Below are 15,112 nucleotides of genomic sequence, written 5' to 3' on the forward strand. Positions count from 1 at the left end.
CTGGCTGCTTCCAGCTTCTGAAGACTCGGTGGCAAAGAACTCCCTGTTCGCCTTCGTTCAGAGACCGCCCAAGTCAGGATGGGAGTGGCGGCCATTCAGCAGGAAGACCTCTCCAGCCTGATTTTGTGGGAGAGAAGAGCTGCCTGTCCCTGGCGGCAGGCAAGCCCAGGCTGGGCACCCATCTCGTGGAAGCTGGCATGCTAGAGGGGGCTCCGTGGGCCCAGGGGGACAGGAGCTTGCTGGCACTGAGGTCCTCCCCACCCGAGCTTCCAACATGGTGCGTTAGAGCGAGAGCGAGAGACGAGCTCCCCACATTCCCAGCGCACAAAAACAAGGCGTCTGAATCCTTGGTGCCAGTGGTGTTTATCACCGGGTCAGCCGGGCTGGCGCACACCTCTCTGTGACCGTGTGGCCTTGGGCGGTGGGCTGGCCGTGGGTTGGGCACCTCGCTCACGGGCCACGGGGTGGGGCTGGGGGTGCTGAGGGGCCTCCCCCGCCGGGTGCAGCAGGCTCCCCCACACCCCCACCTTCCGCGGCCCTGTCCCCAGTGCCATCTTCGTTCCTGCAGCAGGAGGGATGGACCCAGAAAAGACCTTCCCTGCGGTCACCATCTTCTAAAAGGAGAGTGTCCTCTCACGGGCTGGAAGCAAGTTAGGCCCGGGTGTCTGTCTCCTCTGCCCTCAGAGATCCCTGGGCTTCGTCCTCACGTTCCCCAGGCACCTGGAAGGTGGGGGGGCAGGTGAAGGGGAAGCTCCAGGGGGCTGGGGACCAGAGCTGGGGGGAGGGTGTCCCCCAGCAGAGAAGAGCCAGCCAAGAAGGAAAGAGGCAGGTGGGATCACAGGAGGTGCGGCAGGGTGGGAGCTTTGGAGGATGAGATGGCCATCGGTCCAAGGGGCTGGGGACACGCTCACCTCCCAGTAAATCCGGTCCTCGTAGCACTGGGAGTCTGGAGGGGGGTCCAGGAAGGGCAGCCTCAGCAGGAGCCCTGGTGGTGGGAGGGGAGGGTGGGTGGGGCTCCTGGCACTCCTGTGGGGGAGGTGGCCACCCCAGGCCCGAGGGCACCGAGGGGCTGAGCGGCCTGACACGCCTGCCCCGGACGAACCGCAGCTGTATTTGGGGAGCCCCTACTGTAGCCAGGCCCCCACGGGTGCTCGTCACCACAGCAGCTCTGCTGGGTGCGACCCTCACGGTACAGTGAAGGCAGCGAGCCTCAGAGAAGTCCTGGGCACCTCACGGTTGGCAATGGACCGGATCGTGATTCTGTCCCGAACACGGCTCCTGAGCTTCCTGGGGCCCCCTGTCCGGGAGGGGTGCTGCACGAGTTTATTGAGCAAGTAAGTAAATAAACGAGGGCACGGAATCGAACCAGTTCGAGAATGAAAATCTCAAGATGATACTGAATCAGAAGGAGTAAAGTCAGACATCAGGGGGGACTGTCTGATGGGCATCGGCGGGCAGTCGGTCTCTGTGGAGGTTTGGTGTTCTGGCCCCTCCCTGCCCCTGCCCCTGCCCCTGCGGGGGAAAGACTGCTCAGCTTCCCCTTCAGGGCCTCAGCCTGAGGTTGGGCTGCCCTCTGGTGGCCAGAGTAAGCAGTACAGGGAAGCCAGAAAACGGGAGAGGGACCCCACTCTGCCCCTAGCCCACTCCCCATCTTCTCTTAGCCCCAGGAGGGAGCAAGTACCCACTTCTGGGGAAGGTTACCCTTGAACTCTGCAACCACACCCCCCACCCCCAGCCAAGGTCACTCACCTCCAAGGCCCCCGCCCACAGAGGCAAACGTCAGTGTGACAAGCAGCCCGAAGAGTTGGTACATGGCCTGAGCCGTGGCGGAGCGCTGGCCCTCGGCTACGAGCGGAAACACACTGCCTAGGCTGCAGGGAGAGGAGGTCGGGGGGAGACAGGGCTCCTCAGTGTGTCACGCAGCGGCCAAAAGGGCCTCGCGGGAGCCTGGGACACCCACACACTTTTCAAGACTCAGTTTAGGATCACTTTTGCTTGTTCTCTCCTCTGACCCCCGACGGTGCAAGAATTGAGCCTAAGGGTCATTACATCCTTCTGTCGTTATTCACAAATGAATGCATGAAAATAGACACAGCTTTTTGCGCTGGTCCACAGGAGGAGGAAGAGAGTGAGGGAGGTCACCCCAGGGGGGGTAATGACCTGGGTGAGGGTCAGGGTTGGGGAGGACTCACCCATCTCCATAAGCTTCGTGGGTGGCCAACCCGGCCACAAGGACCCCCAGGAGGGCTCCCAGGACCCCAGGCATCCCGTGGAGGTTGTGGACGCCACACGTGTCTTGGAGTTTGAATTTCGCCTCAAGGACGGGCTGGAGGACAGGACACCAATAATGAGTCCTGTGCACCCCTCCCCGCCAGGCTGCTGGAGTCACGGGGGCAACAGGTGCTGGGGGACCCCCTGTTCTGCCCGGGGCCCGAGAGGCATCTATACCGTGAAGAACTTGTACCCCAGCGTGGAGACTGTCCCAGCCAGGAAGCCGGCTGCCAGGGCCCCAAAGGGCGTCAGCATCATTTCACCTGATGTCCCCACTACGACCCCTCCGGCCAGCGCTGCGTTCTGGACGTGAACCTGGGGAAGCACAGGGGAGCGGGGCATCGGGGGCCGGTCCAGGCCGACGCCCCCATCCAACCCCACCCCGTCCACCGCGGTGGCATCTACGGCTTCTGGAAGTCCCTCTGCCGTCTGATCGCAAACTCTCCTGCTGTTGTGTGGTTGCCTCTTGCTGTTGCCCCGTGCCTGCGCCCTGTCCTGTTCCCCTGCAGACCGGGCCTCGCAGGGTCCTCCCCCCGCCCGTCCCTCTGCCCCCCCAGCGCCCTCTCCCGCACCATGTCCAGCCGGCCGTGCTCCCCGACGAGGGCTGACAAGGCAAAGGTGCTGAGGGTGCTCGCGGTCAGGGAGTAGTACGTGTTCAGGGTTGTTCGGTGCTGCCCATCCCCCAGCATGGTGGGCGCAGAGTTGAAGCTGGGCCAGAAGGTCCACAGGAAGATGGTCCCTAAATGACGGGCAGGCCGGCAGGGTGAGAGGAAGCAAGTAGCCCCTGGGTAGCCTGGGTGTCCTCGCTCGCAAAGCGGGGGCCAGAGCACCTCCAGAGCGCGGGCCGTGCGTGGTGGCTCGGAAGGAGCACGCAGCCCAGGCCGAGCAGCCACTAGGTGCACAGCCAAGGGCCGGCTACCAAAGGGCACGGACACAGAGCCACTCGACTGAGAACCACAGACGGTTGAGATCGGGGTATTTTTAAGCATCAGAAAAGGAAAGAAAAACAGGCAAAGGGCCCTGCACGTCAGGCACTGAACTGAGCTCGGTATTCGTATCAGGGAAACAATATGCTTTAAAACCTCAACCGCCTCCTGGAGACCTGGGCCCTGCAAGGTGCAGGTGAGGCCTCCGCCTGCCGGGCACCTGATGGGCTCCCGGCCAGTCCTGGAGGGTGGGGAGGGGCAGAGGGACAAGGTGAGGGGAAGGCTGGGGACCCTGTAGGCTCGGGCCACCAAGGCAAGGAGGCTTGAGGGACTGCCCCTCGTCCTGAGCGGTCTCAGGGTGCGTTGTGACTTCTCCCTGCAACCCCGCAGTCTGCTGTGGAACCCAGCACGCTCACACGTGTGTCCTCAGAGGGCAGAGCAGGGGGACCCGGGAGGAGGCAGAGCTCCCTGCCTGGAAGGAGGGGACAGAGGAGAGCTGGTCTGTCAGGCTCCTGGGGAAGCACGCCTTCTTGGGGAAGCCCCTGGACTTCTAGCCAAAGCATCCACCTCATTTCACAACAAACCCGGAGGTGAGCAACAAATACAAACACAATACAAAGCCAGCCTCTCTTTTTAGCGTGGGAAGAGGCATGGACCCACCGAAAAGAAGGTGTCGATCTCCTTTCCTGCCTCATTTGCGAAGGCAGAGAGAGGAGCTGAGGCCAAGGTAGAGGTAGGTGCTTGGAGGAAACAGGTGGTGGTGATGGTGCTCGAAGGTCAGACCCTACGGCGCCCAGGGGTGACCCGCTACCTCCCCCCCTGCTCCTGGGCGTGCAGGGGCCTCTGGGAAATCGCCTGGGAGGCATGTGAAGGGCAGAGTCTTGGGGGCAGCAGGTGGAGAGCCTGCAGGGGGGGCAAGACCTTGCTGTGCCAGGCTGGCCTGGCTTCTGAGGGGGGAAGGGGGCGGCCCCAGAGTTTTAAGCAGGGATCCGTGCAGTCAGACTTGATTTAGAAAGGCCCCCGGGAAGGGGTCTGGGGCAGCCGCGTACTCCAGGGCTGAGTTCTAAGAACCTGTCAAAGAAACTGTTGGGAATGACGAGCCCAGATCCCGGGCTCTCGGCAGGGACTTCCCAGCAGGGACCCCAAGGACCGTAGGCGGCCTGACATCTTGCCCGGGGTCCTCCCTGGCCCCCCCACCCCGGCAGGCCTCACCAATCATGGCAAAGAGGTCCGAATGGTAGACGGAGCCCTGACGATGCTTGCTCTTCTCCAGCTGGGGCCTGTAGAGGACCCGGGACAGGACCAGCCCGAAGTAGGCCCCAAAGGTGTGGATGGTCATGGACCCTCCCGCATCCTTCACCTGGGGAGGGGGCGCGGAGGTGGGCGGCCGGCCCTCCGCACCCCCCGCCCGCCCGCCCCCACTGACCCGTGCTCTCCCTGCTCGGGGCCTGGCCCTGGCCCTCGCCACCCCTCGCCCCTGCCCCACCCGACTCACCCCCAGGAGACTAAGGAGCACGAGCTCGTTGACGCCAAATAGCAGCACCTCCAGCAGGGCCATGAGCAGCAGCTGGGCCGGCCCCGTCTTGCCCAGGACGGCACCGAAGGAGATGAGCACGGCAGCGGCACAGAAGTCCGCGTTGATCATGCTGGGGACCGGGGGTGTGACGCAAGGGTGAGAGGGGTGGGGAGGGCAGCCCCACGGCCGGGGTGGGGGGTGGGGGGGGAAGGAGTCTCGACGCAGCCTGGGGAGGTTCTGGGCCGTGGACCGCACGGCCCGCGAGGGGTGCGAGAACCAGATCCCGAGCCCTGCCCTGGGGGTGGCAGTGCGGACGGGCAGGGCGCTGGACGCGAGTCTGCGGAGGCAGGCCCGGGGCTGGAGGGCTGGCTCCCCCGGGGGCAGGCGATGGGGCGGGGAGGGGGGAGCCGGGGAGGCCGCCGCTGCCCACCTCTGCACGCCAACGTGGATGTGGCCGCCGTGCAAGGAGTGAAGGAAGCCCTGGATGAGTGTGGACCACTGCAGGGCGAAGGCGGCCAGGAGGAAGGTGAAGCCGACGCTGCTGAAGCCGTACCGCTGCAGGAAGGCCATGAGGAAGCCGAAGCCCACACACACCATGACGTGCACGTCCTGGAAACCTGCGGGGGCATCCGGGCCGCTCGGCCACGGCCGTCCAAGCAGCCGCCCGGCCGGTGCCCCTGGTTCTCGCCAGCCAGGGCCGCCGCCTCCGGGCTGGAGCCGGGCCTGGGAAACTCCCCAGGTGTGGGGGGGCCTCCCAGCCTGGGCCCCCCCCCCCCCCCGGGCAGAGCTGGCTGGCTGGGGGCAGCGGGACCCACGCCGGTCCCGCTGTCCCCGTGTCTCCCGCCCTGTCCTTGGGTCTCCTACAACCTACCGGCGGGACGTCCTGCCCGCGCTCCCTCCGGCTGCAGTCCCTGCCCCTCCGTGCTCAAAATCATCTTCTTCGGGCTCCTTTCAAGTTTCCCTTTCTGCTGGGAAGTCCTTCCTGATGTCTAACCCCCATCCCTCATACTTCAGAATCTATACCTCTCCGTTTTGAGGATTTTAAGGGTTTGGGGTTTTTTTTGTTATGTTTATTTTTGAGAGAGAAAGAAACAGTGCATGAGCAGGAGAGGGGCAGGGAGAGAGAGAGAGAGAGAGAGAGAGAGAGAGAGTGAGAGAGAATCCAAAGCAGACTCCAGGCTCCAAGCTGTCAGCACAGAGTCTGATGTGGGGCCCGAACTCACGAACCGCGAGATCATGACCTGAGCGGAAGTCAAACGCTTAACCAATTGAGCCGCCCAGGTGCCCCGAGAATTTTAAGGTTTTTAAAAATAATTTATGAAATAGCCTTAATTTTTTTATCAAAACTTTTTCTTTATTTTTAGAAAGGGAGAGAGAGTGAGCACACAAACTAGGAGAGGGGTGGAAGGAGAGAGAATCTTTTTTTTTTAACATTTATTTATTTTTGAGAGAGAGGGACAGAGACAGAGAGACAGAGCATGAGCAGGGGAGGGGCAAAGAGAGAGGGAGACACAGAATCGAAAGCAGGATCCAGGCTCTGAGCTGTCAGCACAGAGCCGGATGCGGGGCTCGAACCCACGAACCGGGGGGTCATGACCTGAGCAGAAGTCAGAAGTTTAACCGACTGAGCCACCCAGGAGTCCCGAGAGACAGAATCTTAAGCAGGCTCCACGCCCAGCACAAAGCCCAATGTGGGGCTCGATCCCATGATCCTGGGATCATGACCTGAGCCTAAATCAAGAGTCGGCCATTCAACCCACTGAGCCACCCAGACGCCCCTAATTTTGTCTTCAATAGCTTTAATTGTTAACAGAGATTGCCTCCGGGAAAGGAGCCGAAGGGAGGCAGGGGCGCAGGGCTGCGGGGGCACAGCTGAGCTGCAAACCACGCCCCCTGGAGTTGTGTGATAAGGCGGCTCTGGGAAGGGGGATTTTGCTTTTGCATTTGTTTCTTTCTATAATTTGAATATGTTAATTTTATAGTTGCGTTAGTTGAAGTCTTTTGTGTGTCAGTGAGGTTTCTGGGCAGGGAGATCGGAGCCTTTCTGTTTGCTTTCTATTGTGTATGCATAAAAGACCAGGCTAATACAAACGATACACAGTAACATTGAGAGTGAGACACATACAAATACCTGCTTCAGTATCAGTTTGATCCACACGCCTCCCCCAATCTTGCAAAAAAGGGTTGAAACATAACCTAGTGTGACAATTCAGCCAGCGCATCTGGCCCTGTTCTCTCGGCCTCGGGTCTATGTATAGAGTAAGTCCATGCTCTGTCTTTGGCTTTAATTCAGAAATGCTGGAGAAAGAGTATCGTGAGTGCTGTTGGAAATCGGGCAGGGCAAATAAGTTATTGAGAAACAGGGTCAACTCTGACCCTAAATTCACTCCCCTTTTACAGCTCCACGTGAGAAATTTCTCTTGGAGCTTAATGCTAGCATATGTCACTTCTCCCAGGGAACCCATCTGAGGTTTACTAAGAGCTCAGGCACCAGGCTCTGGGGAGGGTGCCGGCACCACAGCAGCCACATGCCTGCCCTCACGGAGCCTGGCGGGCAGACGGCAAAGAATCGGAGAATCACTCATGTGAGCCTTCCTTGCCTCTGATGAGAACATGTAACCGGCCGCGTTTCCCTTTTCTTCTTGGCTGCCTGGAAGCTCAGAGCTACCGGCGTCGCAACCGAAACAACTGGGGAGGCGCTCCCAGTGTCCATTATCTCTATCCCTCCCTCCTGCTTTTATTTTTTCAGACTCATGTTCTTGTTGCACACACACACCTCGAATCTCTTGTAGAAAGGGGCAGATCATAAAGAAAAAGGTCATGGTGACTTTTTTCTTTAATCTGAAGAAGCACCTAGCAAGCCAAAAATTTATTATTGAACTTTAGAATGCCATCAGTAATTTTGAGAGGACCAAACGTTTTTTGCCCTTTTTGTGCTGGGTACTGGCTGACAGGAAGTGAGTTTGCAAGCCCCTGGCAGAGGCTTGGGTGGGTACTGGGACTGCGGGCCGGCACCTCCGCTGCCGGCCCCAGCTGCCAAAGGGGGGTAAGGGTCTAAAGGTCCACTGGCTTTGCTCAATGTCCCGACACTGTGCCCTTTCTCCAGCCCTGTGCACTCCCAAATCACCCAGATCTCCCTTCCCTCAGATCCTAACACCCAACAGAAAAGGAGGAGGAGCACTTCTAACTCAGCCCGCAGCCTAAGTTCTTCGAGACCTCTCTGCCTGGCTTCTTTCCTCCTTGTGCCAACAGTAAAGGGGATGCCGCGTCTGTCTTTTTGTCCAAGGGCAGCAGGGTGGCAAAGGGGGCTGGGTGGCAGGGCTCCCTGTCCCGGACATGCAGAACTGCTCCAGAGCTGGTCATAACTGGCAGTAACATTTACGTCTCCCACCCCGGGTTTGTTTGGCATCACAACTCAGTCCCTTGACCTTTCAAATGGAGGCTAAACATTAAGAAAGCTCCTTCACTGGGGAGCATTCCACAGACTCTCCATTGGCTGTGGCCACCGACCATGCAGCCTCGGTTGAAGAGAAGACAGAAGCCCTCTAGCGACGCCTACTGCCTCCCCAACCCCACTGGCTAGCTCCCGAACAAGATAACACGGGGCAAGGGGACAGTTAAGGCTGGATTGTGTGACGGCTGACAAGCCATTTCGCCTCTGTGAGCCTCGGTTTCCTCATCTGTAAAGTGGGGCTATAAAACGTAAGGAGCAGAGAGTGGTGAGCTGAGGAGGCCCCTCCCCCCTCCCCCTCCCCCACCACACTCTACCCACCCCCGCCTTATGAGGGAGGTGGGCCACATTCTCCCAGAAGAGGTCACCGACCACTCTGGTCCCTGTCACGTCCGCCTTCCCCGCTTCTTCCAAGAAGATCCCGATTCCAGCTATCCTAAATCCCTCTCACCAAAAGTAAGGTCTCAGAGGTATGTGACCCAGGACCTGTCCACACTGTTTTCTTAGAACCCTTTCTCATGTTTGCTTCTGTGTCCCCTGTCACCCTGTCTTTTCTCCTCTTTCTTTCTTTTCATGACTTGCCTCGGGAGGCTTGTAATGTGGGGAAAGGCCACAGCTGGGCAGCCAAGAGACCTGGCTCTGGCCTGGCTAACTTGCTGTGTGCTCTTGGGCAGCCCCGTGGCCTCTCTGGCTCTCTCTCTCTCTCTCTCTCTCTCCACATCTGAGGGGCTCTGAGGGCTCTGCCTGCAGCGACGACAGACCGACCCCGGGAGCAGCCGTGTCCCGGGCACCAGCTGCGCTCCCTTTCATCTCCCGAACCAAAGGGCAGTGGCTACGCCTCCCTCTGACCCTGACCCCTTCCCTGGACACAAGGGCAGGGGAAGACCCGGCTCATCAAAGCCCCAGACTCCAGAGACCTCAGGCTTCCCTCCACCCCAACCTTCCCCCACACCAGGGTCCCAAGTCCACGGGGATAGAAACCTAGGGCAGCGGAGAGGTAGGATCCCCACTCCCCTCCCCTTACCACAGCCCAGGGAGAGCTGAATGCCCAAGGAGAGCACCCCCCCCCCCTGCAGCAGAGGGGCGACAGGTGGGGGCGTTGCGGGGAGACGAGCAGGGCGCGGAGGCTTGAGTGGGGCCCTTGGAAGAAGCAAAGGACGGAGGACGTGGCAGGCAGCCAGGTCACACCGTGGACAAGAGCTTGCTTCCCTCAGCCTCTGGGCTATTCCCTCTCAACTCCCTGGCTCTCTGGGCAAATGCAGGACCCAGGGGCCTGCTGTCCCAGCTCCCGGGGCTCACCTTGTGCAGACAGGGCTGAGGTGGAACACAAGAGGGAGGAGCTGGAGCCCCTCTGCCGAGGACAGCTGGGGGGCTGGGGGGCTAGCACTTCTTGCTTAGGCCCAAGCCTGCATCTCACTCCCTGTGTCCTCGGCACTGTGTTGGAGTTGGGACTGGGAGACGGTCGGTTGGGGACAGCCTGCTGCCAGCTCGGTATAGGAAAAGCAGGGTAATAACAGCCTGGGATTTTATAGGAGACTCTCACACTGTAGGTCTTGTTGGAATGTGCATCCTTCAAACTGAAGCATCCTTCTCCCCATTGCCCAGATGGGAAAAACTGAGGCTGACATAAGCCCTACCCAAGCCGTGGTGATGAAATGAGGAGCTGTAGTATCCTGGGTCCCAGCTGCTCAGGGCCTGAGTAGCAAGGTAGGCCCCCAACCTTAGAGGGAGAGCCTAAGGTCCCCCAGCAGGCGGCAGGGGCTCGGCCCTCTCCTTCCTGGGCCTCACCAGCAGACAGGAGAGCTGTGTTGCTTGGGATGCCTGAGTCTTAGTTCCTTCTCTGCCACTCACCCGATGGGCGATCGTGAGCAAGTCACAAGCGTTCTGAGCCTCAGCTTCCTCCCCTATGAAGTGGGCCAATGACCCTGCCATGCTTCCTGCTCAGAGCTGGGGGCAGCTGCTCTGGGCTGTGGTGGGTGGTTGTGTGATCCTCTCTCGGACTCTGGAAGGGCCAGTTTTGAGTGACTGGGGCAGGAATGCCTGAGCCCCACCCGCCTTGCCTGCCTTCATAGCTGATACCTGCACTACCACTCCTGCACAGCCCTCCCTACCTCCCCTGCCCAGGAGGACTGTCTTTGCCGTGATCAGGGTGGAGCCCCTGGGAAAGGCAATCGCCCTACGAAGCCCAGTGAGGCCAACTGGGGGGGTGAGACAAAGGAAGCAATTAAAGCTCAGATCTGGGCTTGAGTCCCAGCTCCCTCAATTCTGACAGCTCGAACCTGAACCAGCCACTTCGAGTCTCAGTTTCCCCATCTTTGTCTGCCTGATAGACGAGATGAGACCGCGGACACCAGCGACAGGGTGTTATTATAAATCTGGGGCACCTTCCTCTCAAAGCCAGAGGGTTGCTCTCCTAGGAGTAAACGTGGACACCCAAGACACCGCGGAGCCTGGGCTCTTCGCTCCCCGCGCCCTCACCCGCACTCACTTGGGTAGCGAAAGTAAAATTCATTGTCCCAGCTACTGCGGTTGCCCGAGTGCCAGAGGGCGGCGTCGGTTTCGGGGTTGTAGCGGACAAAGACCGCAAAGAGGATGGCGGTGGCGCCCTGGAGGAGGAGGCACAGCAGGGGCAGCTGCAGTCGCCGGCCCGCGGCGCGGCGGGGAGACCCGGCCATGGACGAGGGTTCCGAGTCCCTGGCTCCGTCCGGCTCCGGCTCCGGGCGCGCGGGACACACGCTCCCGGGCAGGGCCGGCAGGTTCCACCGGCGCCAGGGCCCGCCCGTTCCACCGGCGCCAGGGCCCGCCCACCGGCGCCAGGGCCCGCCCACCGGCGCCAGGGCCCGCCCACCGGCGCCAGGGCCCGCCCACCGGCGCCAGGGCCCGCCCACCGGCGCCAGGGCCCGCCCACCGGCGCCAGGGCCCGCCCACGCCGAGGCTCAGCGACCCCTTCCCCCCCTCCCCTGCCCCCCAGCTCCGCGCAGCTGGGAGCCCCAACCCGGTCCCGCGGGTGCGGAACAGGCGCGCCGAGGGCGTGGGCCCGTGGCCTGAGGCGGGGCAAGAGCCGGCGGAGAGGGAGCGTCCGGACCCCCTTGTCCTGTCTCCCTTCACCTGGCTGCCCCTGGCTGTCTTCGAGTTGGGACAGGTCCGTGGAAATGGCCCTGGAAAGGCTCCCTGTGTTCTGCCCTGATGGGGCACAACCGAGGGACCCGGGGTGGCGGGGTTGGGGAAGGGAGAGGCCCCCTCCCCCTCAAACGTAGTGTTAGTTTACAGAATGTGTCCCAAGAAATAAGAGGCTCTTTAAAGCCCCCGGCCTGGCCGTCCAGGGTAAACACCAGAGAGAGAGAGTTGAGCGGTTACTCAATCTTTTCCCAAGCCAGATGCAAAACGGAGGTGCCGTCCAGGCATCGATGATTAACCTGACTGGGGGGAGGGGGGTTCTGAGCCCTCACCTCGCCCCAAGCCTCCTAAGCCTCCCAGCTGGGTCTGCACCCCAGCCAAGCAGCAGCTGGCCACGCTGACAGCTAGGTTCCCTGCACACTTGCACCGGGATAAGGGGCCCGGGGCAGCCTGAACAGCTAGATGGAGGAGGGTCTTCTCCCCCAGGAGTCAGGAGCCACTGGTAACACAAGCAAGGCCTACATCCACGGAGGGGGTGGGGGTCCTGGAAGCCAGTAAGGAGACAGACTCACTGACATCTACTGTGAGCCAGGCTTTGGAGATGAACCACACAACCCCTCCCTCCAGGAGCCACCGTCCTGTGGGGAGACAGACACCTGGGAGGAAACCGAATGCCCACCGGAGTGAATGTGTGACCCTAGCAGTTGCAGAGGCCTTAGGGGCCCAGGAGGAGAGCCCACTGTGGTGAGGGTGAGCGCAGGCACAGACCTGGAGAACTGCTTCCTGGGAGGTATGTCTGCAGGTAGTCTAGAAGGACCGCCTAGAAATGGGGCAAGTGAAGAAGAAAGAGGGGATATTTCTAGAAGGGACCTGTGGAGACAGAAGCCTGGCCCTGTGAGTGTCCAGTGTGTTCAGGGACTGAAGCTGGGGGTGGGGAGTCTAGAAAGGCCTCGAAGGCCCTGCTGAGGCACGCGGCCTCTACCCCGTGGGGGCCGAGTGGCTGGAGGACTCTCACAGGGGGGCGACCCCGCTGCTATCAGTTCTGACACCTGCGTGCCACAGGGGCTTCAAGGAAGAAAAGCTGAAGGCCGGTCTCTTTGGAGCTGGTGGAAGGGGAGGCTCTCTGTCCACCCTGCTGCCCAGCCCAGTCTGAGGGGGCTGCTGTGTGGGAGGGGCTTGTCCGTGTTAGCAAAGGAGTCCCGGACCCCTGCCGTTCCCAGAAGACGTGGTCTAGGCTCAGAGGGGCCAGCCTCTCCCCCAGAGCAGATTCGAAGTGAGCTCCTCCTAGGAATGGCGCTTGTCGAGTCTCACGAAGGGGCAGGGGGTGGAGGGTGATGGTGGAATCCCTGACCCTCCTCCTTGCTTCCCTGGCTGCCCTTTCTGCAGCCCCTCCCCTCCTCCTCCCCTCCCGCAGTTGGCTTGAGCCTCCAGCCCAGTGCGAACCCTGCGGGACAGCTGGATTCTAGGTGTCCAGCTTCCTGACCTAAGTAAGCGCCCAGCCAAGCGGGCCCAGGAGGGCAGGGGTCACCTCGATAGCACTGCTCCCAGCCGACCAAGCAGGCTCTCTGGCCCTCAGTGGCCCCTGGCCCCTGGCCCAGAGGCTCTCTGTCACTACTTGGTCAGCAAGAAGGCTGTTTTTTAGCTCCTTCTGCAGGGGCAGGGGGCGGGGGTGGGAGATGTCTGGTCAGCAGCCTTTGGATAATGATTCTTGGACAATTCATCTGGGGTATCCTTCTAGGCCCAGCCTTCTGCCCTAGGACACAGCTTGCTTCCTGGGCCCTGTCTGGGAGGGGGGGGGGCGCTGCTCTGGGCTGTCCAGGCAGGGTCTGGACAGGCTCTGCCAGGGGAAGAGCCTTCACAAGCTGCAGAACCAGAGAGAGAGCGTCTTCTGGGAGCCTCCTTGCTGATTCCAGCCTCTTTGACCTCTGTCTCACCTGTTGTCTCTCTTAGTCTCTGAATGCCTCTGGATCTCTGATTTCTCGCTCCTCTGTTGTTCATTCGTTCATTCAACAACTGTTTAGTACCAACTCTGGGCCAGGTCCTGGGGCCGTGACCTGAGATTCTCATCAAAATGTGTAACACAGTTGGGTCCTGGAGGCCCCTGGGCCAGGCAGGGTTAACCCTTTATCTACTGGATGTCGAGAAGTCGAGAGGGGGCCCCTGGAAAGGCCAGAATACCTGGGCCAGTTTGTGGAGGGTAGGTATTTGGGCAACATCTATTTACCAACCTGCATGGAAAGATCGTTCTATTTCAACAACTTCGTGGTACCAGCTCATGTCACCCCTCATCCGGCAGAGGGCATGACCCTGACAGTCCTCCCCTTCTGAAGGTTTCCCCCCCCCCAGCCCACCCCCTCCCCCAGGGGCTCTCCTGGCGGGCCTCCACCTGTGAGGGCTCCTCTGGCCCACCACCTAGAATGAAGAGGCTCCATCCATGGTTTTCTTCTGGAACTCCAAGTGATGTCAGGACCCTTGTCTGTTCCCTCTTCCTCCTCTGGCCCTGACTCTGGTGGAATGGGGGGCTTTCTTCCTCCTCCCTCCACCCCAGACTCCCCCAAGAGGCTCCTGACTCTGTTACCAGCTCCCATCCTGCTGGCTTGGGGTCTGCCCAGTCCCTGACCTTCCTTGTCCAGTCTCCAGCTAGGATCAGCAGGCCGCCTGAAGGGTGGCCACGGGGGAACTGCAGTCTGCCGCCTGCACTGGCCCAGTGTGGTCAGGCTGTCCGTGGGGACTGGGGTTCGGGTTACTGAGTAACTCAGGGTTGCTGGAAGCTGCTCGGCCCTGGGTCACCTCCTCCCGACTCCCTGCTCTCTTGCCTCAGGAATCCCCAAAAGAGCCACCTGGTTCCTTTAGTTCCACTGAGCTATCCCCAGGGTTATGGGAACAAAGGAGAGAAGTGACAAAGCGCCAGAGTCTTTAAGACTCTCGTTCGTTCGTTCGTTCGTTCATTCACTACATCTTCAGGGAGGGACCTCGGGCAAGTTACTGAGCCCTCTTTGATTCGTTTCCTCACCTCTATGAACTGTTTTAAGGATTCTGCACAGTGAATGTAGAGAGTTCTCGGAGCTTCTAAGCCGTCAACAGATGTGATGATTGTTAGGGTTCTGAGTGGCTGAGCAGAGAGAAGAAATGACCGTGTCTCGCACACTGTGGGGCACGTGGTGCCTCTGAGGACAGGAACAGGCAGAGGGGCAGATAGTCTCCATGCATTCTCCTGTCATAGCTGGAGGGGCCAGGGCCCTGGGACAAGCACACTGGGGAAGGGCCATGAGACCAGCAGCCCCAGCGACACAACAGCTCTCGAACAGAGGAGATTTGGGGAAAGGCAGAGCCTTCCTTCATTCAGCAGACATACCGAGCACCTGCTGCGTACCGGGCACTGTGCTTTGGCCAGACAGCCAGCGGAACAAGACAGCCCCTGCCTTCAGGAGGATGTATATGCATAGGTGGTCAGGCTGCAGAGGGCTGTGATGGGGACAGAGCCTGGGCTCACCCGTGGTGGCGGTGGTCAGGGAGGGCTTCCTGGAGGAAGCAGTGCTCTCTCTGAGATTTGGCCTGATTTCACAGCTTGGGTGGAGGAGGATCCCTTTCTGGCCAGCATTCTGGTGCGAAGAGAAAAGGGGCTGTGCTAGAGGGCCCCTCGATGCCCTTGTTCTGGGGCTGCGCAAGCCCCAGGCCTCAGTCTCTCCTGAAACCACAGGCGCCGTGGGCACCGTGCAGAACACTGCTCACAGTCAGGGCTTTCTCCCCCCGGGACTTTGCTGCGTTGGTGTCCACGCGAAAGGTGGTCAGATCACTCGTGTTTAAGCTTACTTCGTTTGTAAAATAAAA

General features: G+C 60.5%; 1 protein-coding gene across 1 annotated transcript; it reads right to left on the reverse strand.

Moving 5' to 3' along the window:
• Window positions 1–489: 489 nt before the first annotated feature.
• RHBG (Rh family B glycoprotein) lies at window positions 490–10,907 on the reverse strand. The gene is made up of 10 exons (XM_047840670.1): window positions 10,653–10,907; window positions 5,144–5,330; window positions 4,693–4,843; window positions 4,410–4,557; window positions 2,844–3,010; window positions 2,449–2,586; window positions 2,193–2,326; window positions 1,750–1,871; window positions 912–985; window positions 490–720 (listed from the first exon to the last, which is right to left on the reverse strand). The coding sequence occupies exons 1-10, from the start codon at window positions 10,837–10,839 to the stop codon at window positions 652–654; spliced, it is 1,377 nt and encodes a 458-aa protein (XP_047696626.1). The 5' UTR covers window positions 10,840–10,907; the 3' UTR covers window positions 490–651.
• Between the last annotated feature and the right edge of the window lie 4,205 nt (window positions 10,908–15,112).

The sequence above is a fragment of the Prionailurus viverrinus genome, chromosome F1 (genome assembly GCF_022837055.1).
Source record: "Prionailurus viverrinus isolate Anna chromosome F1, UM_Priviv_1.0, whole genome shotgun sequence".
Classification (NCBI taxonomy): Eukaryota; Metazoa; Chordata; class Mammalia; order Carnivora; family Felidae; genus Prionailurus; species Prionailurus viverrinus.

Excerpts from the sequence above, each read along its gene's own strand:
- RHBG (XM_047840670.1), bottom strand. The coding sequence starts at position 10,839 with ATGGCCGGGTCTCCCCGCCGCGCCGCGGGCCGGCGACTGCAGCTGCCC. Across the intron at positions 4,844-5,143 it reads ATCCACGTTGGCGTGCAGAG|CATGATCAACGCGGACTTCT; the intron begins GTGGGCAGCGGC and ends CCCGGTCCCCAG. Across the intron at positions 4,558-4,692 it reads TGCTCCTTAGTCTCCTGGGG|GTGAAGGATGCGGGAGGGTC; the intron begins GTGAGTCGGGTG and ends CCCCCTCCCCAG.